The sequence below is a fragment of the Rattus norvegicus genome, chromosome 5 (assembly GCF_036323735.1).
Source record: "Rattus norvegicus strain BN/NHsdMcwi chromosome 5, GRCr8, whole genome shotgun sequence".
Classification (NCBI taxonomy): domain Eukaryota; kingdom Metazoa; phylum Chordata; class Mammalia; order Rodentia; family Muridae; genus Rattus; species Rattus norvegicus.
The window spans coordinates 76,497,501-76,513,468 of NC_086023.1; the positions used below are offsets into that span (position 1 = coordinate 76,497,501).

Below are 15,968 nucleotides of genomic sequence, written 5' to 3' on the forward strand. Positions count from 1 at the left end.
AAAAAAATGTGGAGGGAGCTGAAATGGTGGCTCAGTGGTTCAGAGTTCTTGCCGCTCTTCCCGAGGACCTGAGTTCAGGGCCTGGCATCTATGTCATGTGGTTCATAGCTCTAGGGCATCTGATGCCATCATCTGGCCTTTGAGGGCACCCAAACATGGGTGTCATACACTCACACATTCATAATGCAATATAAATAAAAATAAAATAAATCTTAAAAACAAAAGGTAGAAAGGGATTAAGAAAGACACTTGATATTGATCTCTGGCCTTTACATGCCTACATGCACACACATACAAGCATGTTTACACACGACTGCACACATCCACATAAATACATAATACACACACACACACACACACACACACACACACACACACACAATGATGTTCTTCAACGATAAAGCGCTACCATGGATCCAGAATGCAGTCCCCAGGCCAGCAATGTCATCGTTAGTTTGAAACTTGGTTAAAAATCTCAGGCTTTACTTAAGACCTTGGTGCCAGAAAGCCCAACATGGTAGGCTCTCACAAGGCTTCCAGATGCTTCTGATACTGTCAGAACCACTGGCCTACAGCACACTGCCTCCTCGTTCACAGAGAGGAGTCCCTTGCCATTTACAGAGCAAAGTATGCTTATTACTTTTACAGAGAATGCTTTAGAACAGAAGCAGCTGTTGGGAGGCTGAGAGTGGTGGGGGTTTGGACTACATAGTGAGACTCTCAATAAAACCAAAGCCCAAAATAAATAGTGAGAAGAAAAGAAAATTTCCGATCCCTTATCGCGGTCTATCGTTAATCTATTTGCCAACGGTAGTTTTCCATGCATAGTTTCTGTTTTATGTCCTTAAAGATTTTCGATCAGTTTCTTTTATGTGCATGAGTGTTTTGCTTGCACGTATGTGTACTGTGTGCATGCCTGGTACCCAAGAGATTAGTGTTGGAGCCTCTGGAACTGCAGTTGTGGTTGGCTGTGAGCCACCGCGTAGGTACTAAGAACTAAACCCAGGTCCTCTGAAAGAACAGCCAGTGTTCAGAGCTCTGCATCCTTCGCTTTAAAAGAACAAACCTATTGGTAATACATTATCTGTGTGTGTGTGTGTGTGTGTGTGTGTGTGTGTGTGTGTGTGTCTGTCTGTCTCTCTCTCTCTGTCACGTGCGCACGAGCGCGCGCGCACACACACACACACACACACTTTTGTTAACATTGATTCTTGACTCTGAATTTGGAGAAATTTACCACCCAGATTTCTAAAGAGGCTTTGATCTCTGAGTGCATGGTTCTCTCCTTGGTGGTGGCACAGAAAATGAGCTGCCTTTAAAAGTCTGTTGCAGAAAAGCACAAAACCCATCTTTGTGTCTTATATCTGCCCCTACAAGGGAGACAAACTTGTTAGAAATGGAGAAACGTTGAATGATCGCTGTTGGGTCTCTGCCGAATGTCATTTTGGAGATGCAGCTCTGCATGCCAACATGTCACATGTACGGGAGCACACGTTCTTGTCTAGAGCGTGAGGCCCGCTACAGAGAATTGTGGTGCAGGCAACAGTCACTGCTGCCGTTCACAGAGCCACTCTGGCTCATCACGTCCAGGCACAGAGCAGGGTGAAACCTCGCTGACTTTCTCAGGTCTGAGGTGACCCTGTGCTTTGCTTTGCCCAGTGAAATAAGAACTGGTGCTTCTGTCCTTCCACTGATCCTTGAAGGACCTGGGTGTGGCTTTCTCCCCACTTCTGCCACTGTGACTGGTGATGCTCCACACAGCAGGCAGCTGATCCATCAGCCTGGGCAACACAGAGCAGAGGCTTCAGCCTGCCTATGATCGATGGGCTACAGAGGCAGGAACGTAATTCCGTGTGCTGTTTGAGAGCCGGACCTGCCTGGCAGCTGCAGGAGGTTACGCTGCTCCAGTCAATGGGTGACAGGTGGGCTTCTGAGGCCACTTCTGAGGGCCATTTGCACCGATGGTGCAAAGGCACAGTGGGTTAAAGTACAGAGGTCCCAGGGCAAACACTCACTGTGTCCACACTCATGGCACTCCTTATGGGTGTGCAACCCATGAAGGGAGGGTGAGGGAACCGGTTGCACTTAAGAAGAATCTTGAGCAGAAGGAGCAGTAAATTTTCTTATTAAGCCCTAACCCTTACCTCTTAAAATATCTGTTAAATGACAGAAGGAATCAATACGTTGGCTTTCAGTAGAAAGAAGCAGGCCACAGAAGAACATATCAGGTTAGGAAGAGGAACTTGGGCCAGATGCAGACAGGGGATCCCTGTCTGTGATCCTGCTGGGAGAACTGACGATGAGCTGCCTTTTAAAATCTCGACAGAGTGGCTCAGACTATGAGTATGGAAAGCTAAAACGATGGCTTAAGAGAGGTTTCTCAGTCGATATGGGCCAGCGTTCTCGATGAGAATTCACTAGGAACACTCAGGGTCAAATAGGGACCAGACCGATTGCCAGTTCAACTTTGTACAGAGGCCCCCCCCAGAGCTGTTAAAGGCTCCACGGCTGCCGCCAGAAGTGTCTGGAGGCCTGTGGTGTGCTTCTGGTGTCATGTACATAGGTAGACAAAGCGGCCTGTGCAGGAATGAGAAAACTGAAAGCCTGGGGCCTCAGCTTTGCCTTCTGCTACCAAACAGCTGTTGATATCACCGTCCTCCCTCTCGACTACCCCTCAGCCCTGAGCTACTCTCTCTCAGCTGTTCCTTGTTTTCAGGCCAGTCTTCCAAAGGCAGGCACAGCATCATGCAGGTTTGCCCCTTCTCATAGGCCAGGCTTCCTCCAGGCACTTGCTCCTCCAGTTTCCATATTAAAGGACACCCCAATGGCTCCCGGGCTGAAGGCTTGGTCCTGTACTGAAGAGAAGTGCCTGGAGCCTGAGAGAAGGGGCTAACTTGTTAACAAACTCACAGCTGAGTGGGCTACTGGGGAGTGGGGGCTCGTTGGAGGAAGTGGGTCACTGGGGGACATTGCTTTCACAGGTTTATCTTGTTCCCAGGGCCCTTCCTTGGCCACTTCCTGTTTCCTGGAGAGCAGCCTTCCTCTGGCTCGCCCTTGCACTGTTTGCCACGGCTTTGTACCAGGCCTGAAGGTAAAGGAGCCAACTGGTCATCAGCTGAGACCTCTGAGGCGGGGAGCACTTTCCCTTTTGAAGCTGGTTTTCTGAGGACCTTTCTCACCGTGATGGGGATCTCAGTGAATGGGCCCACTGTCTAAGTTCTGGAAGGCAGAAATCTGGTAGCTGTGTGTCCCTCTCCCTCACCAATCTAGTATCTTCCCAGCCTCCTCAATATCTCCCCAGCTATATATATACTTCTCCTGCCTCTGCCATTAAAATCACTCAGAGGCCAGCTCTCCACACACACTCTCTTCAACGACTGTCCTAGATTTATTTCTAGACTATTGTTCTAAACTTGTTCCATCTGGACCCAAATGTTCTCCCACTGTGGTCAGGAAGATGCTTTCTAAAAACACCTGCCCTGACACTGCCCTGCTCCGACAGCTAAAGCACCAGGCACGGCTTTGCTCCAGAAGCACTGGCTCCTCTGCCCCAGGCTCCTGCTTCCTGTACTCCAGTTCACTGGCCTTCTTTGCAGTTCCTTGAATGGGTTGTGGCCTGTCCCTCCCCAGGACTCTGGTTCATGCTGTTCCCTCTGTCTGCTCTGGCTGCCTTTGAGCCACTCTTGCCCAGGTCTTGAAAGTCCCAGTGTGACTGCTGACATCGGCTTCCAGCTCCATCTGTGCCCGCCCCCAGTTCTCAGGAAGGGCTTCCCTGAGTGTGCCCCAGCACTGCCAAGGCAGGGCAGGAGGCCAGAGTACCCCCATCATGGCTGCCAGAGCTGCCAGCTGGGGAGCTGTGCCCAGCAGAGCTGCGGGGTGGGCTGGCTGTATCAGCATCAGTGCAATGGCGCTGACGAGCAGGGCATGGCCCCAGTAGCCCTATCCTCTCAGTAAAGTGGCCAAGAATGAGCTCTTGACCCTAGTGGGAAATGTTCCAGCAACTACTTTTCTCTACACTGAGATGGCCAAATACCTTCTCACCTCTGCTCATCCTGTGAAACCAGAAGGAGCCTCTGCTCCATCTCTCCATGCCAAGGGCTGAAGCCTCCTTAGGCAGTGAGCACCGTCTAGTTCACTACTGTACTTGGGGAGATCTCCGGGCCTGTGGAGATTCTCTAGAGAAGATAGAAACTCTTGGAAGAGGGTCGCACAGATTATGAGTTCAGGGATCATGTCTGACTACCGGGAGGGGGTGGGAAGGAGAAAAAGTAGAACTGTACTATGGTTCCTGCTGCTGCTATGTGTAGTCGCTCACTATAAAGCGGGTTCTGCAGACACTTCCAGGGAAGAATGGTTGGGCAGCTAAAAGGAAGTGCGGAAATAACTGCTGTTATCCTAGAGAGGAAGAGAAGACGGCATTTAAAGGGCTGGAAGGATGCTTGAGTAGTTAAGTCGTTCTTATAGAGCACAACGGTCTGTAACTCCAGTTCCAGGGGAACCAATGCCTTCTTACCTCTGTGTGCACCGGGCACACATGTGATGCACACCTACACGCAGGTAAAACACTCATACACATAAAATAGAATACATGGTTTTAAATGTTCAAATACATGTAATCTATATGCCATTTAAATGAGTTGCCTAGTGAGGACAGGGAGAGAGGGGGTCGTGAGGAGTCCATGGCCAGGACTTGGCAGGGGCCTCATCTTTGTAGCACTGTCTCTGGAGTCCGGAGGGTCAGCAGTCATCACAGATATTTCAGAGATATAATGGAATTTTTGGATCTCAGTCCCTTTTGATACATGTTTCAACCAGGCTATTTCTTATTACCATTCCTAGGGAGATGGCTTAGTGGGTAAAGTGCTTGTTACACATGAGGGAGACAGAGACAGGGAGATCCTCGGGGATTAGTGCCTTGCTAGCCCAGCTGAGTCGGTGAGCTGCAGGTCTGCCTGTGTCAAGACCAAGGTGGACGGCACCAAAGGAATGATAGCTAAACTGTTTTCTGTCTGTCTGCCTGTCTGTCTGCTTGCCCCTCCTCTCTTATCTCACATGCACACAGGCACACAAACATATCATGTATACACACATGCACGCAAGCACACACACACACACGCACACACACACACGCACGCACAAGCAGATAGTCTGCGTAGTAAAGTGACTTACCTAAGACCGCACACCATTATCAAGCTGCAGATCCAACCCAAAACAAAACAAGTGTGAAAACAAGCACAGGGTGCGTGTGAACGCACTCTCGCCAAAAGTGGATACGGACTGAGTCTTCACGACCAATCAGTGGAGAAACAGAGCACAGCAAAACCATTCTACCATCAAAAGAAAGGACGTGTAGGTTTTTGCTCCATGTGAAAACATGATACTATGTGAAAAATGCCACTGGGCAGTGGTGGCGCACACCTTTAATCCCAGCACTCAGGAGGCAGAGGCAGGAGGATCTCTGTGAGTTTAAGGCCAGCCCTGTCTACAGAGTGAGCTCCAGGATAGCCAGGGCTACACAGAGAAACCCTTTCTTGGGGCACCAAAGGTCTTGTAAAGTAGGTTGCATTTATGGAAATATCCAGAATCCTTGAACACACACACACACACACACACACACACACACACACACACACACAGCGTTCAAACTGGTGGCTGGTAGAGGGGCTGGGGCCGAGAAGAAAATACTAACTGCATAGTGGGTGACACAAACATGTAAGCAAGCCAGGTGTGAGGGTGCATGCCTATAGCCCAGCACAGGCTGAGACGCAAGACACAGAAACTGAAGGCTAGCCTGGATCACAGAATAAGGTTCCAAAAGCAGATATGAAACTAGGGGAACACAGAGGGTTAGTGGAGATGGGGAGGGGCATGACATGGGGGGGAGGCTGTTCTCAGTGTATAATAATCACTTGTATGAAATCTTTTAAAACTAAAATTTAATTTTTAAAAAGCCCAAATGATCTTGGGAGATGGTTCCAGTGGATAAGGTATTTACGATATAAATGTGGGGACTGGAGCTCAGATCCCCAAGACCCACAAAAAATCTGGACTGACATGGTGGGCTGCCTGTATTCCAGCTCTGAAAGTGGAAAGGGATCCCTGGGACAAGTTGGCTAGCTGGATCAGTAGAACTGGTGGGTTCTGGGTTTGGCAAGTTTATGGCTCAGCAAATAAAGTGGAGAGGTATTGAGAAAGACCCCACCATCCACCCATGGCCTCCATACAGATGTGCACACATGTGTGCCTGCGCAATGTATACACACACCACGAATAAAGCCACACTCAAGAAGGTAGGCCTAAGTCTTGTACGATCTTTAAAACTACCCAGACACTCAGTAAACTTAGTTAGTACTTAATACACTGGGGACATAGTGGAAAGGAACAACTGAAAATAGAATTTTTTTTCTCATAGAAAATACTAGCAGGAGGAGACAGAGGTAACCATTATTCAACAAATACAGTAAATGCTATTTAATATGGTTGCTTTTCTGTGAATCTCAGTAAGTAAAGCAGACCTCGTGCCCTCACAGCCTTCCCCCCGGTGTGGAAGCGATGGTTTACAGTGCAGCTCTGCCATCTATGTCTACTTACAGCGAACTGTGGTCCTGTGGCAAAGGGATCAGGAAACGGGTTCATCATTGGTTCTGCAGGGAACGTTTTTATCTTCAAAAAAAGGGAGAAAAACAAGGGGTTAGCTTCAGATCAGAAAACACTTTCCAAGTCTCTACAGGTACAGCTTTAGTACCAAGAGGAAGGATCCTGGGAAGTTTGGGAGCCTTCGTCTCTCTGCAGTGGAGGAGGAAGGCTCATCTGTGCCTGAGTTACATGGTCTAGCATGTTTGCCTTGCTATGGGGTCTTGCAGACCTGTGTCCAAAGCCTGTCCAAAAGCTACATTCACGGTAGATAAGGAGGCAGTCATGACGTGCCTGGGGTGACTTCTGAGGGCTTCTCCAAAGTTGTCAGAATGTCCAAGAAGCATCTGAATAGTCTGCTGGTGACACAGTGCATCTCAGCTGCTGGGGCCAACTAAATCAGAAGGCCATCCCTGCAAAATGACTTGCACTGTTAACCCCTGTACACTTTGAGCAGCAGAAGTCTTGAGGAGCGTCCATGGAAGCATGAAAGCTCCTGCCACTATGGCCTTTGGGAACAAAGTAAGGTACTTGGGAGCATCCAATGTGACAACACAAATGCTCATTTTAGCGAGAATGGTGTCTCAGTCAGCAGGTAAGCATGGCTTTTCTGTCTTTCTTTTTGTTCATTTTGGCTTTGTCATCTTGGAGGCCTTGGAAAACGAGAGTGCTTATTTATTTGAGGCAATATATACCTGGAGGGCCAGAGGCCTGGTGACTGTGGCACTACCTTTGCCTGTAGTCCTCAGGCCCAGAAGCAGCCTGTATACCTGTGCAGGCACAGGCTGTTGACAAGGCACAGAGGCCAGCCCTGTCCACGGACAGTGGCTTGCCAGTAGACTGACTCTAGGACAGACCCTTGGCACTTTCACACTGTTCTAATGGGGATGAAGGAGCAGGAACACAGCAGACCACCCAAATCAGGAGCCCGTTTTCTGAATAGGCAGAGCAGCTGTCAGTCAATGTGGGGAGAACAATATCCTTGCAATGATGCTCACCCTATCCCTATTTTCCTTTCAGTCAGATCTGTTCAAATACATATCTCAAATTCCCCAGAATGAACCCCGGGCTCCCAAAGGCTCTTAGGCCAAAGCGTCACAGTACATTTTCTCATTCTCCTCGCCTGGCCTAACAGGTTGACATGGTGTTCTGAGACAAACGTTATATCAAAAAAGAAATGTGCACATAAGTTCTCAGGCCAACCAGAGAAGACCGGAAGTGCTTCCTTATGGCTATTAAAGGAATAAGTTAGCAGCCTCAAAGAACAGCCTTCCTCGGCTACGTGCAAGCTACCTTCCCACGTTCCCTAATGCTTACTGATCCAGCAGAGCACGTATGGTGTTCTGGTGGCACATCCTAATGCTAGAGCCACTTCAGAAGGAGGCAAAAACCAAAGTCACCCTACATCACTCAACAGGGTCTAGCCTAAGGAAACGAAACCCCAGACACAAAAGTGCTCCAGGGTCCCTGAAATGGTGGCGCACTGCAGGGGATCACTTCCTAACTCGAGGGGCTGAGGCCCACGGTACACCTTTTGCTTGATGGGCTATAAATGGCCATGTAGGATGTGGCAATGAGGACAAGACAGAGACATCACAGTGCTCCACAAAAGGTGAGGGCAGGGACATCATGGGCTACAGGGATACTGTTTAACAGGTGGAACTATGGGCGAACATGAATACACAGAAGAAAACATGCAGAGATGAAAAAATATGCCTGGTTATGGTTAGGACTGTTCCTTTTACATCATTAGGTAGTGTTCCTAGTGGATCATGTCAGCAGGGATGAGTTTAAAACCGTATTTGCCATGAGACAGACACTTTAGGACCTTAGCTGGTGACTACCATAGCGTGTATTCCCCTTTCTCATCAAAGCTCCCAGAAAGCAAGGGGCTCTTGGTTCTTAAGAGCTATGGGGTGTGTCTCGGTTTGGCCACCCCTAGGTGGGCCCCAAATTCCTCCATCCATCCCGGGGTGAGAGCACCCAATAGCGGGGCGGCTTGAAGGTCTAGCACCTCTGTATGCCCATCCAGCTGCTGCCTCACCTGGGGCTCCGGCCGGCCGCCTCACCTGTCCCAGCAGGCCCCCGCCCTGCCAGGGTACCTACCAGCCTCGTTTTGATTGGAGGGTACATGCAAACTCCAGTGGTCTCTTCCTTCATGGGGAGAGAGAGTGGAGGAGAGCAGCGAGAATGTGCACAGTGGGGGCTGCTGGCGGGCTCTGCCTGCTCACGAGGAGAGGAGGAGAAACAGGGAGGAAGAGGTGATAAGACAGGAGGAGAGAGAGGAGAAGGGAGGGAAAGGAGAGAGACAGCACAGTGCAAGACGGATCTGATGACCCAGACTACTCAAACCAGCATCACCCATAGCTGCTTTCTAGATGCTGTTAGCCTCTGGACTGCTCACTGCCAGCCCCACCCGTTACCCTCCTCTCTGTCTCTCTCCTCTGGTCTTCACTTCTCTTCTCTAATCCATGAGCAGAAGGATAAACCAAACCCCCTTCCCAAGGACAGCAGAGCCAAACTCTCTCTTTGTACCAGGAGCAGAGGACTGGGAGCAGTGCCCCCCCACCCCATCCCCCCACGAAGCATCACCAGGGTTCTGAAGCATTGCCTAGGCCAAATCACAAACAGCGCCATGAGTTAGCAACGTCAGGCATGGGACCATATGCTTGAGAACGTTCACCTTCTATGCCCAGTGCCTTCCCACCCTCAGCCAAGGAAGGGTGTGCAGCCTATGGTGTGCAGGTGAGTGAGGGTCCAGCAGAGGACACTGAGAAAGAGTCACACCGCTAAGAAGCACAGAGGTCAGGATTTCATCCCTCTGGCTCTCTGCCATCTGGGTTCAGAACTCAGAGCTGGTCCCACATCCCACTTTCTTCACCCATGAGCCCAGGTTTAGGTATCTCCTCCTGGAGGCAGGGGCGCCCTGCAGCTTAAGCTGGAAGACACGCCAAGCATTGCGGAGAAAGTGCCACACTTCTGGGATGTCAGCACCCCCTCCCCCCAACCTACACACACACACCTCTGGCCCTGAGGAGTGCCAGCCATGTGCCCAGCAAAGGTACAAAAGCTTGTTTAAGTGAGGATGAGATGGCAAACGGAAGACATTCAGTGTTAGGAAGAGAGGACTGCTGAGGGGTTAGTGTGGGCTTCAGGGAGGGACCACTCACTCCAGAGAACAAACACATGCATCTTTTAGCTCAGCAAACTGGGCAGCATCCCACAGTGAGGATTAAAATACAGCCTCTGGGAAGCTTTCACTAAAAAGAATGATCAAGGAAATTACAGGCCTCCTTCCTTCTCCAAATCTGTCTGATTCTGTCCTGTGACAACCACGGAGCTGGGCAGCTGTCAGGGGCTTTCACAGCCATAACCTCCCAACAGCTTTGCCTCACACTCATACTTGGGAGATGCAGAAATTGCTCCTGCAAAGTCGGCCTCCCAGGTTCCACCCCCTCTTTGTGGACTGTTTAAGTCCTTTCTTCAAAGCTAAGTGAATCTGTATTAGTCACCTGCTGCTAAGGTTTACCAGCCTACTTAAAATCCTCCTCCTGTTCCCTTTGGGCCTCAGGAGAAATCCTACCTGCTTAAGAAGTTACAAGATAATGCCTGTAAGAGGTTAGCTGGTTTCATGACCCCACGGCGGTGTCCATGCTCCAGCTAGAAGCAGCCACACTGAGGACACTCCACACATATCCCTACCCATAAGCCCCCTGGATCTATGCTCTTACTGATAGCAACGGGGAACTCAACATGTGTTTCATGAAGGAAATAAAATCTGTTACAAATAACCAAGAATCATCATATCACCAAATGGTGAGAATTTGGAGAGATGATGCTTAGGAATGACTTAAGGCTTTGTGCAGGCTGGACTTTCATGGTAAATGATGACCTTTGCTCCAATACTTCTGACCTTCCTAAACGGTCACCTGAGTAGATGTAAGCAGAAGAAGTTCTCAGACTCCTTCTAAGACCACACCCTTGACTCTTAGTCAATGAGCAGGGAATCAGTATCAGTAAGACATCTTACAGGATACTTTGGATATGCCAATTTCTTCTTTCTCCTAGCTCTTCCCTTCTTGCTTCAGGCTTCTCTGCATATTTCTGTGTGTGTGTGTGTGTGTGTGTGTGTGTGCGTGTGTGTGTGCGTGCGTGCGTGCGTGCGTGCGTGTGTGTGTGTGTGTGTGTGTGTGTGTGTGTGGTTTGGCTTTTGAGCTTTAAAAGTTCTTGGCCTTGATAAATAACAATGGAAATGTGGTGGGTTCTTTTTTCATAGGCTTCCAAAGGACATTGCTAGTTTGAGGAGGGAAGAGAAAAGTCAGGCAGACAGAGAAGAAAGACAGTCCAGAATACTGAGCACCAGGGAGAGCGTGAGCTAGCTCCTTCTCCACAGGCTGGGAATGGGGACTGCAGAGCAGGAACCCTGGGGAGCAAAGACAAAGCCACAGGCAGAAAGAAACCAAGTTCTGGCCCACTTGGAAAAATGGAGTTTCAAGCAAACGCTAAGCTGTTGGGCCAACTGGAAACCCTGTCCTGACACCCAGCTAGAGCCTGATCCCATGTCCCATGTGGCCCTGCTCAGACCAGAGCAATGTCTCCCAGTCATGTCTTCCCTAACTTGCCACGTGCCAGGACGCACTGGACGTGCTTTGTGCCCTCGCAGATGAGTAGTTTATAAGATACAGAGCTCAGAGAGGGACAAGACCCACGGGGAAGAGTCAAGAACACAGAGGGGACAGGTGTTTATGGTCTGTTACCGGCCGGAGGTAGGCCAGCCGACCCAATATGAAGCAGGTCTTTGTGTCCACTTTTGACTCTTTTTTTTTTTTCGCCTGACAACTTTGAAATCCTCTTCACAGAGACTGGGCCGGACTAGACAGTAATAACGTGATGTTAGTTCTCATAGAATCTCTCTCGATGGAACGTTCCAGAACAGGTGTCAGAACATCTGGTCTTTTCTCTCCAGTTTCCTTCTAGTGCTGGCCTTAGGATGATGAGGTACCATAGAAGTCTCGGCAGGAAGAAACATAGGAAGTAGGCAGAGGCTTCAAGCTTGGAGGTGACTACGGGAGGTAGGTCACGTGCATCATCAGAGAATTTTAACGTTCTTGCCTGGTAAAATACAACCTTCCTCTTTTGAAGAAAGACCCAGGGAGAGCAATCAGAGGCTAAGAGTATAGATTTGGCAGCTGAGAAACCATGCCTCATGCAGGCCGAATCTCTTAGACTGCAGACACAGGCTCCTTGACTCTCATGTCTCGCTAAGGTAGCTGTAGGACCCAACTTGGGTTAGGGCTTAAAGGCCATCCCAGAGCTTCCTCCAAGCCTAGGCTCTGGAGGTGAGGCTGAGAGGACCAGAGACTTGCAAGCTTAGGAAAACAGAGACACATCCCGACTCAGCCACCTGCCATATGACTTGGGTTCTGGTCTTAGACCTGATGCCAACCTGCTGAGTGAGCTACAAGTGCACATCCCTGTATAGCCTTGGTTTCCAAGTCTGAAGGGGAGAAACAGGATGAGGTGGTCCCAAAGCTCCATTCCACTGTCAGGCCAGATACAAGCAAGGCATAAGCTGTGCTTACACAGTAGCACCACAACCTCAAGCCCAGGACCCTGAAGTGGACGCAGTTACTGACACAGTGGAACTTAGGAGCTGAATCCACTCTTTCCTGGGATGTCTAATGGCAAATCTGGTGAGAACGCCGCTGCTCTATAGGAGCAGAAATAGAAGGGGACCAGATGAAGGCAAAGGCAAACTGCCAAGTCCCCTTCCCTCCCTTGCACTCTTTGGCACTCATGGAAACAGGATTTACTTGGAACAAGAAAAGGTCAGAGCCTATGGTGCCAAGACACATCCTCCGCAGAGCCTACATATTCCCACTCGAACCTCAGGTCATCCTAAGGACACACAGTCACTGCAAACCTCCCTGAGTAGCTGTCTCGAGATAGCCCAAGGACCTCAGCTCCATATATAAGAAAGCCTCCTGGATCCCAGTTTACAGCTAAGTCAGAGTTGTCCAGAGATGTAGAGAGGTATCCCACGAGACAGTCCCTAAAGGAGGAAGTCATTTGACAGATCTCAAGGAGTTATTGCCACATGCTGTTCCCTTTCTAACCCAAGCCTGCAATATCCAAGCCAAGAGCTTTTTGACTCTACAAGGTAATCAAATCTATATGACCAAACATGTGGTTTTGAGAGAAATCCTATTACTCTTGCAAAAAGTCATGATCTATTTTTAAAAATAAATTGACCATGGTTCTTAGATCCACCAGGCTCTTTAGTGAATTAATATTTTGTTCATGCTTGTTTGCTTCTCATAGACAACAGTGCAGGACGTTTTTAAGTCAAGCTCTCATACTGTAGCCCAGGCTAGCCTGGTACTCACACTGTAGCCCAGGCTAGCCTGGTACTCGTGGCAATCTTCCTCAGCCTCCCAAACACTTGGATTACTGCCTGTGCTATGATGCTTAGGTGAGGTTTTTTTTTCTTCAGTTGTCCAACAAACTTCCCTTCATAGTGTAAAATCCAGTGGCCCCCTACAAGGGATAACCACTCCCACAGATGCATGTGGTGTCCTCTGTAGCATAACTGGACAGCTTGGAAGTTGCCCAGCAGTTTGACTCACAGGTGTAACTTTACCTGGCTTCTAATTCCTGCTAAGCATATTTCCCTACGCATGATCCTCAGAACACAGCTGTCTCCTCTCTCTCCTTCACAGATTCTCAGGATGCTCCCTAAGAGTTCCCAGATCTCTCTGGCTGGCTGCCCTCCAGAGCTGGATGTTCTCAGAGGGCTGCCAGGGCTTCCGTCTTCCACAAGGTACTCCAAATTCCACAAGGCTTCAGTGGAGATGGATCTGGAAACTCCTGACCAGGCGTGCTACTTTCTGACTTCCTTCCATGACTCCTATCCTCTTCCCCATCCTGGAAATTACTTCTTTTTAAAGTGGCAAATTCCCCAAAGATTTTCTCCAACCCAGCTCTGGGAGGAATCAGACGTCAGGATTCCTGATCCCATGTGGTCCTGGGTACTTTGCCTGTTTCAACACTCACTTTCTGTATCTGTGCAAAGGGCTGAGGAGGCCTTGCTGAAAAGCAATCGGTTATGGTGACTCTGTTGGACAGCCAGGGGAGAAGGGACTTTGGTCTTGGCAACCCATCTAACAAGAAGACTGAGAGTAACCATGACATTTGCTCAGTTGTGATGGTCCCGAGAGCAGGGTCTTTCCTGGCAGCTCTCAGCTGCTCTTAGACTGGTACAACTTGCTAAGCAAAAGAGATAGCTGTAGACAGGGCAAACGCTGTGCCCAGACTCTCCCAAAAGCCTCTGAAGAGTCCCTCCTCTGAAAGCTGATGCCCAGTGACTCTCCCTCTGGCTTCTCCCTGGGCATTTCCTGTGCAGCTAACATGGCGCTTGGCCATTTATCAATCTGACTTTCTGGCCACCCTTGAGCTGCCCTCTAACCTGGAGCTATCCCATAACTAAGTACAAAGCACCCAGGAGATAGGTTCTGACTTGATTCATATTTTGCCTCACAGTCCAAAGGGTGATTTATGTGTACCCCTAAGGAGGACCATGATTTATGATCAACTTTATTGAGAGAAGGCTGAGCCTAGCCAAACGTTATTTCCAAGTTTGCCTGTATCATATAATAATGCTTTACATATATTCATGTTGCCTTCTAGTCTCAACGTCTCTCTCTGTCTTTCTCTGTCTGTCTGTCTCTGTCTGTCTGTCTCTGTGTGTGTGTGTGTGTGTGTGTGCGTGTTTTTCCCTCCTTTTCTTCTTCTCTTCCTCTCCTAACAACACTTCTGAGACAATGACACCCTGACACCTGTGCTTTAGGGAAGACAGGATACAACCCAATGACAAGATTCCTAAATGGAGAGCAGAAAGCAGAGCATGCAGCTCGGCTGGCAGATGCTTACACAGTGTTCAGGAAGCCCTGGATCCACTTCTCAGCACTGCACAAACCAGGCATGGCAGCACACTGTAGAACTCAGAAGTTAGAAGCAGGAGGATCTAAAGTTCAAGGGCATCTACACAGCAAGTTCAAACTCAGTCTGGGCTACACAAGACCTTATCTCAAAAACCAGAATACAGAATGGTCGTGTGCATAAACAGTGGCCAGAGACTAAAGTAAGAACTTGCCTGCCTGCCTGACTCCTTTAGTGCTCAGTCCTCTAAAAAAGGGCTTCTCACCTGCAGGAGTCCCACGAGGGCCACTATCCCTAAGTGAAGACCTGTATGCAGAGGAAAGATGGTGGTAGGGGGCTAAGGGGTCTGGAAAGCCAGAGAAGAACCTTGAGCCGGTGTTTGAGACCAGATGGATTGCCAGAAGCAACAGCAAGAGATGGGCGGGCAAGCAGGGCACAGCCCAGGAAGCCAGGAAGCTGAATCCCAAGCATGAAGAAGCCCTACTATGCTTGGGGAGCAGCAGACAGGCACAGGCAGAACCCCTGCAGCCACCCTCTGAGGAGAAGGAGCACCCCTCCATCAAGGGCCCTAAAGAGTGATGGAGCCCTGCCGTCTGACCCTCCTTGAGAGTGTTCAGGACTAACAGAAGCCCTCCAACAGCCGTGCCCGCCTCTCCGCCCTCCCCCTGCCAGACGCATCTGTGGTCTCTTGCTTTTCTGTTTTTTAGAAAAATGAGAAGTTTACCAGAGGAGTGGCTTCTGTAAAGTCCATCAGCAAGTCACCTGGCCCCAGGGTAAAGGTGCCTCCATGGTCAGAGGGACTCTGCAAAGGGAGAAAGAAGGTTCCTGGTTAGTGACACCCAGCGCAAATGACAGGGCTCACGAGGCAAGAGGGTACACTTCTCCAGCACTGGACTGCTCAGAGTGCAAATCCCTCCCACCTCCATCCCCACCCCCAGCCCTGAAATATTCCTCCCCCAGAGACGTACAAAATAGGCAGGCTGAACCCCAACTTTCCCCTGAAATCATTGTGGATAGAAGTGGGGTGAGGTGTGGGACCTGTCTCTTTTAAAGCTACAAACTATTTTATTTTCCACAGGTTTTGGGAAAATGCTTTAAAGAGTCTGTAGAATACATAAATAGAACAAAGAAGCCATCTCTCATGGGAGAGTCAGGAAGACTTGAAGGAGCTAAATTGACCAGCAGCATAATAACAGGAAGGCTGCTTCCGGAGAGTCGCTGGGATCTCTAACGACTGTTCAAGACAACACTTCGTCCTGCACTGAGGTCTTGGCTGTACTGGTGGATGCCAGGCCCTTTGACGGAGTGCAAAAACACAACTCAGAGCCCATCAGTTTGATCTGATCAGGGCCCTAAAATACAAAGACGGCCAGGAGAGGGAGCTCTGGAGCTTCTGG

The 15,968-nt window shown here is 49.4% G+C and overlaps 1 protein-coding gene across 5 annotated transcripts in view; it reads right to left on the reverse strand.

Moving 5' to 3' along the window:
- The window catches only part of Epb41l4b (erythrocyte membrane protein band 4.1 like 4B), a 160,867-nt gene that overhangs the window by 10,615 nt on the left and 134,284 nt on the right, over window positions 1-15,968 (reverse strand). For 3 of the 5 annotated variants that reach the window (XM_039110572.2, XM_039110571.2, XM_063288230.1), the window contains 3 exons: window positions 15,296-15,373; window positions 8,740-8,856; window positions 6,592-6,663 (listed from right to left, as the gene is read on the reverse strand). In XM_039110572.2, coding sequence (XP_038966500.1) covers window positions 6,592-6,663; window positions 8,740-8,856; window positions 15,296-15,373 — 267 coding nt within the window. 5 annotated transcript variants of the gene reach the window in all.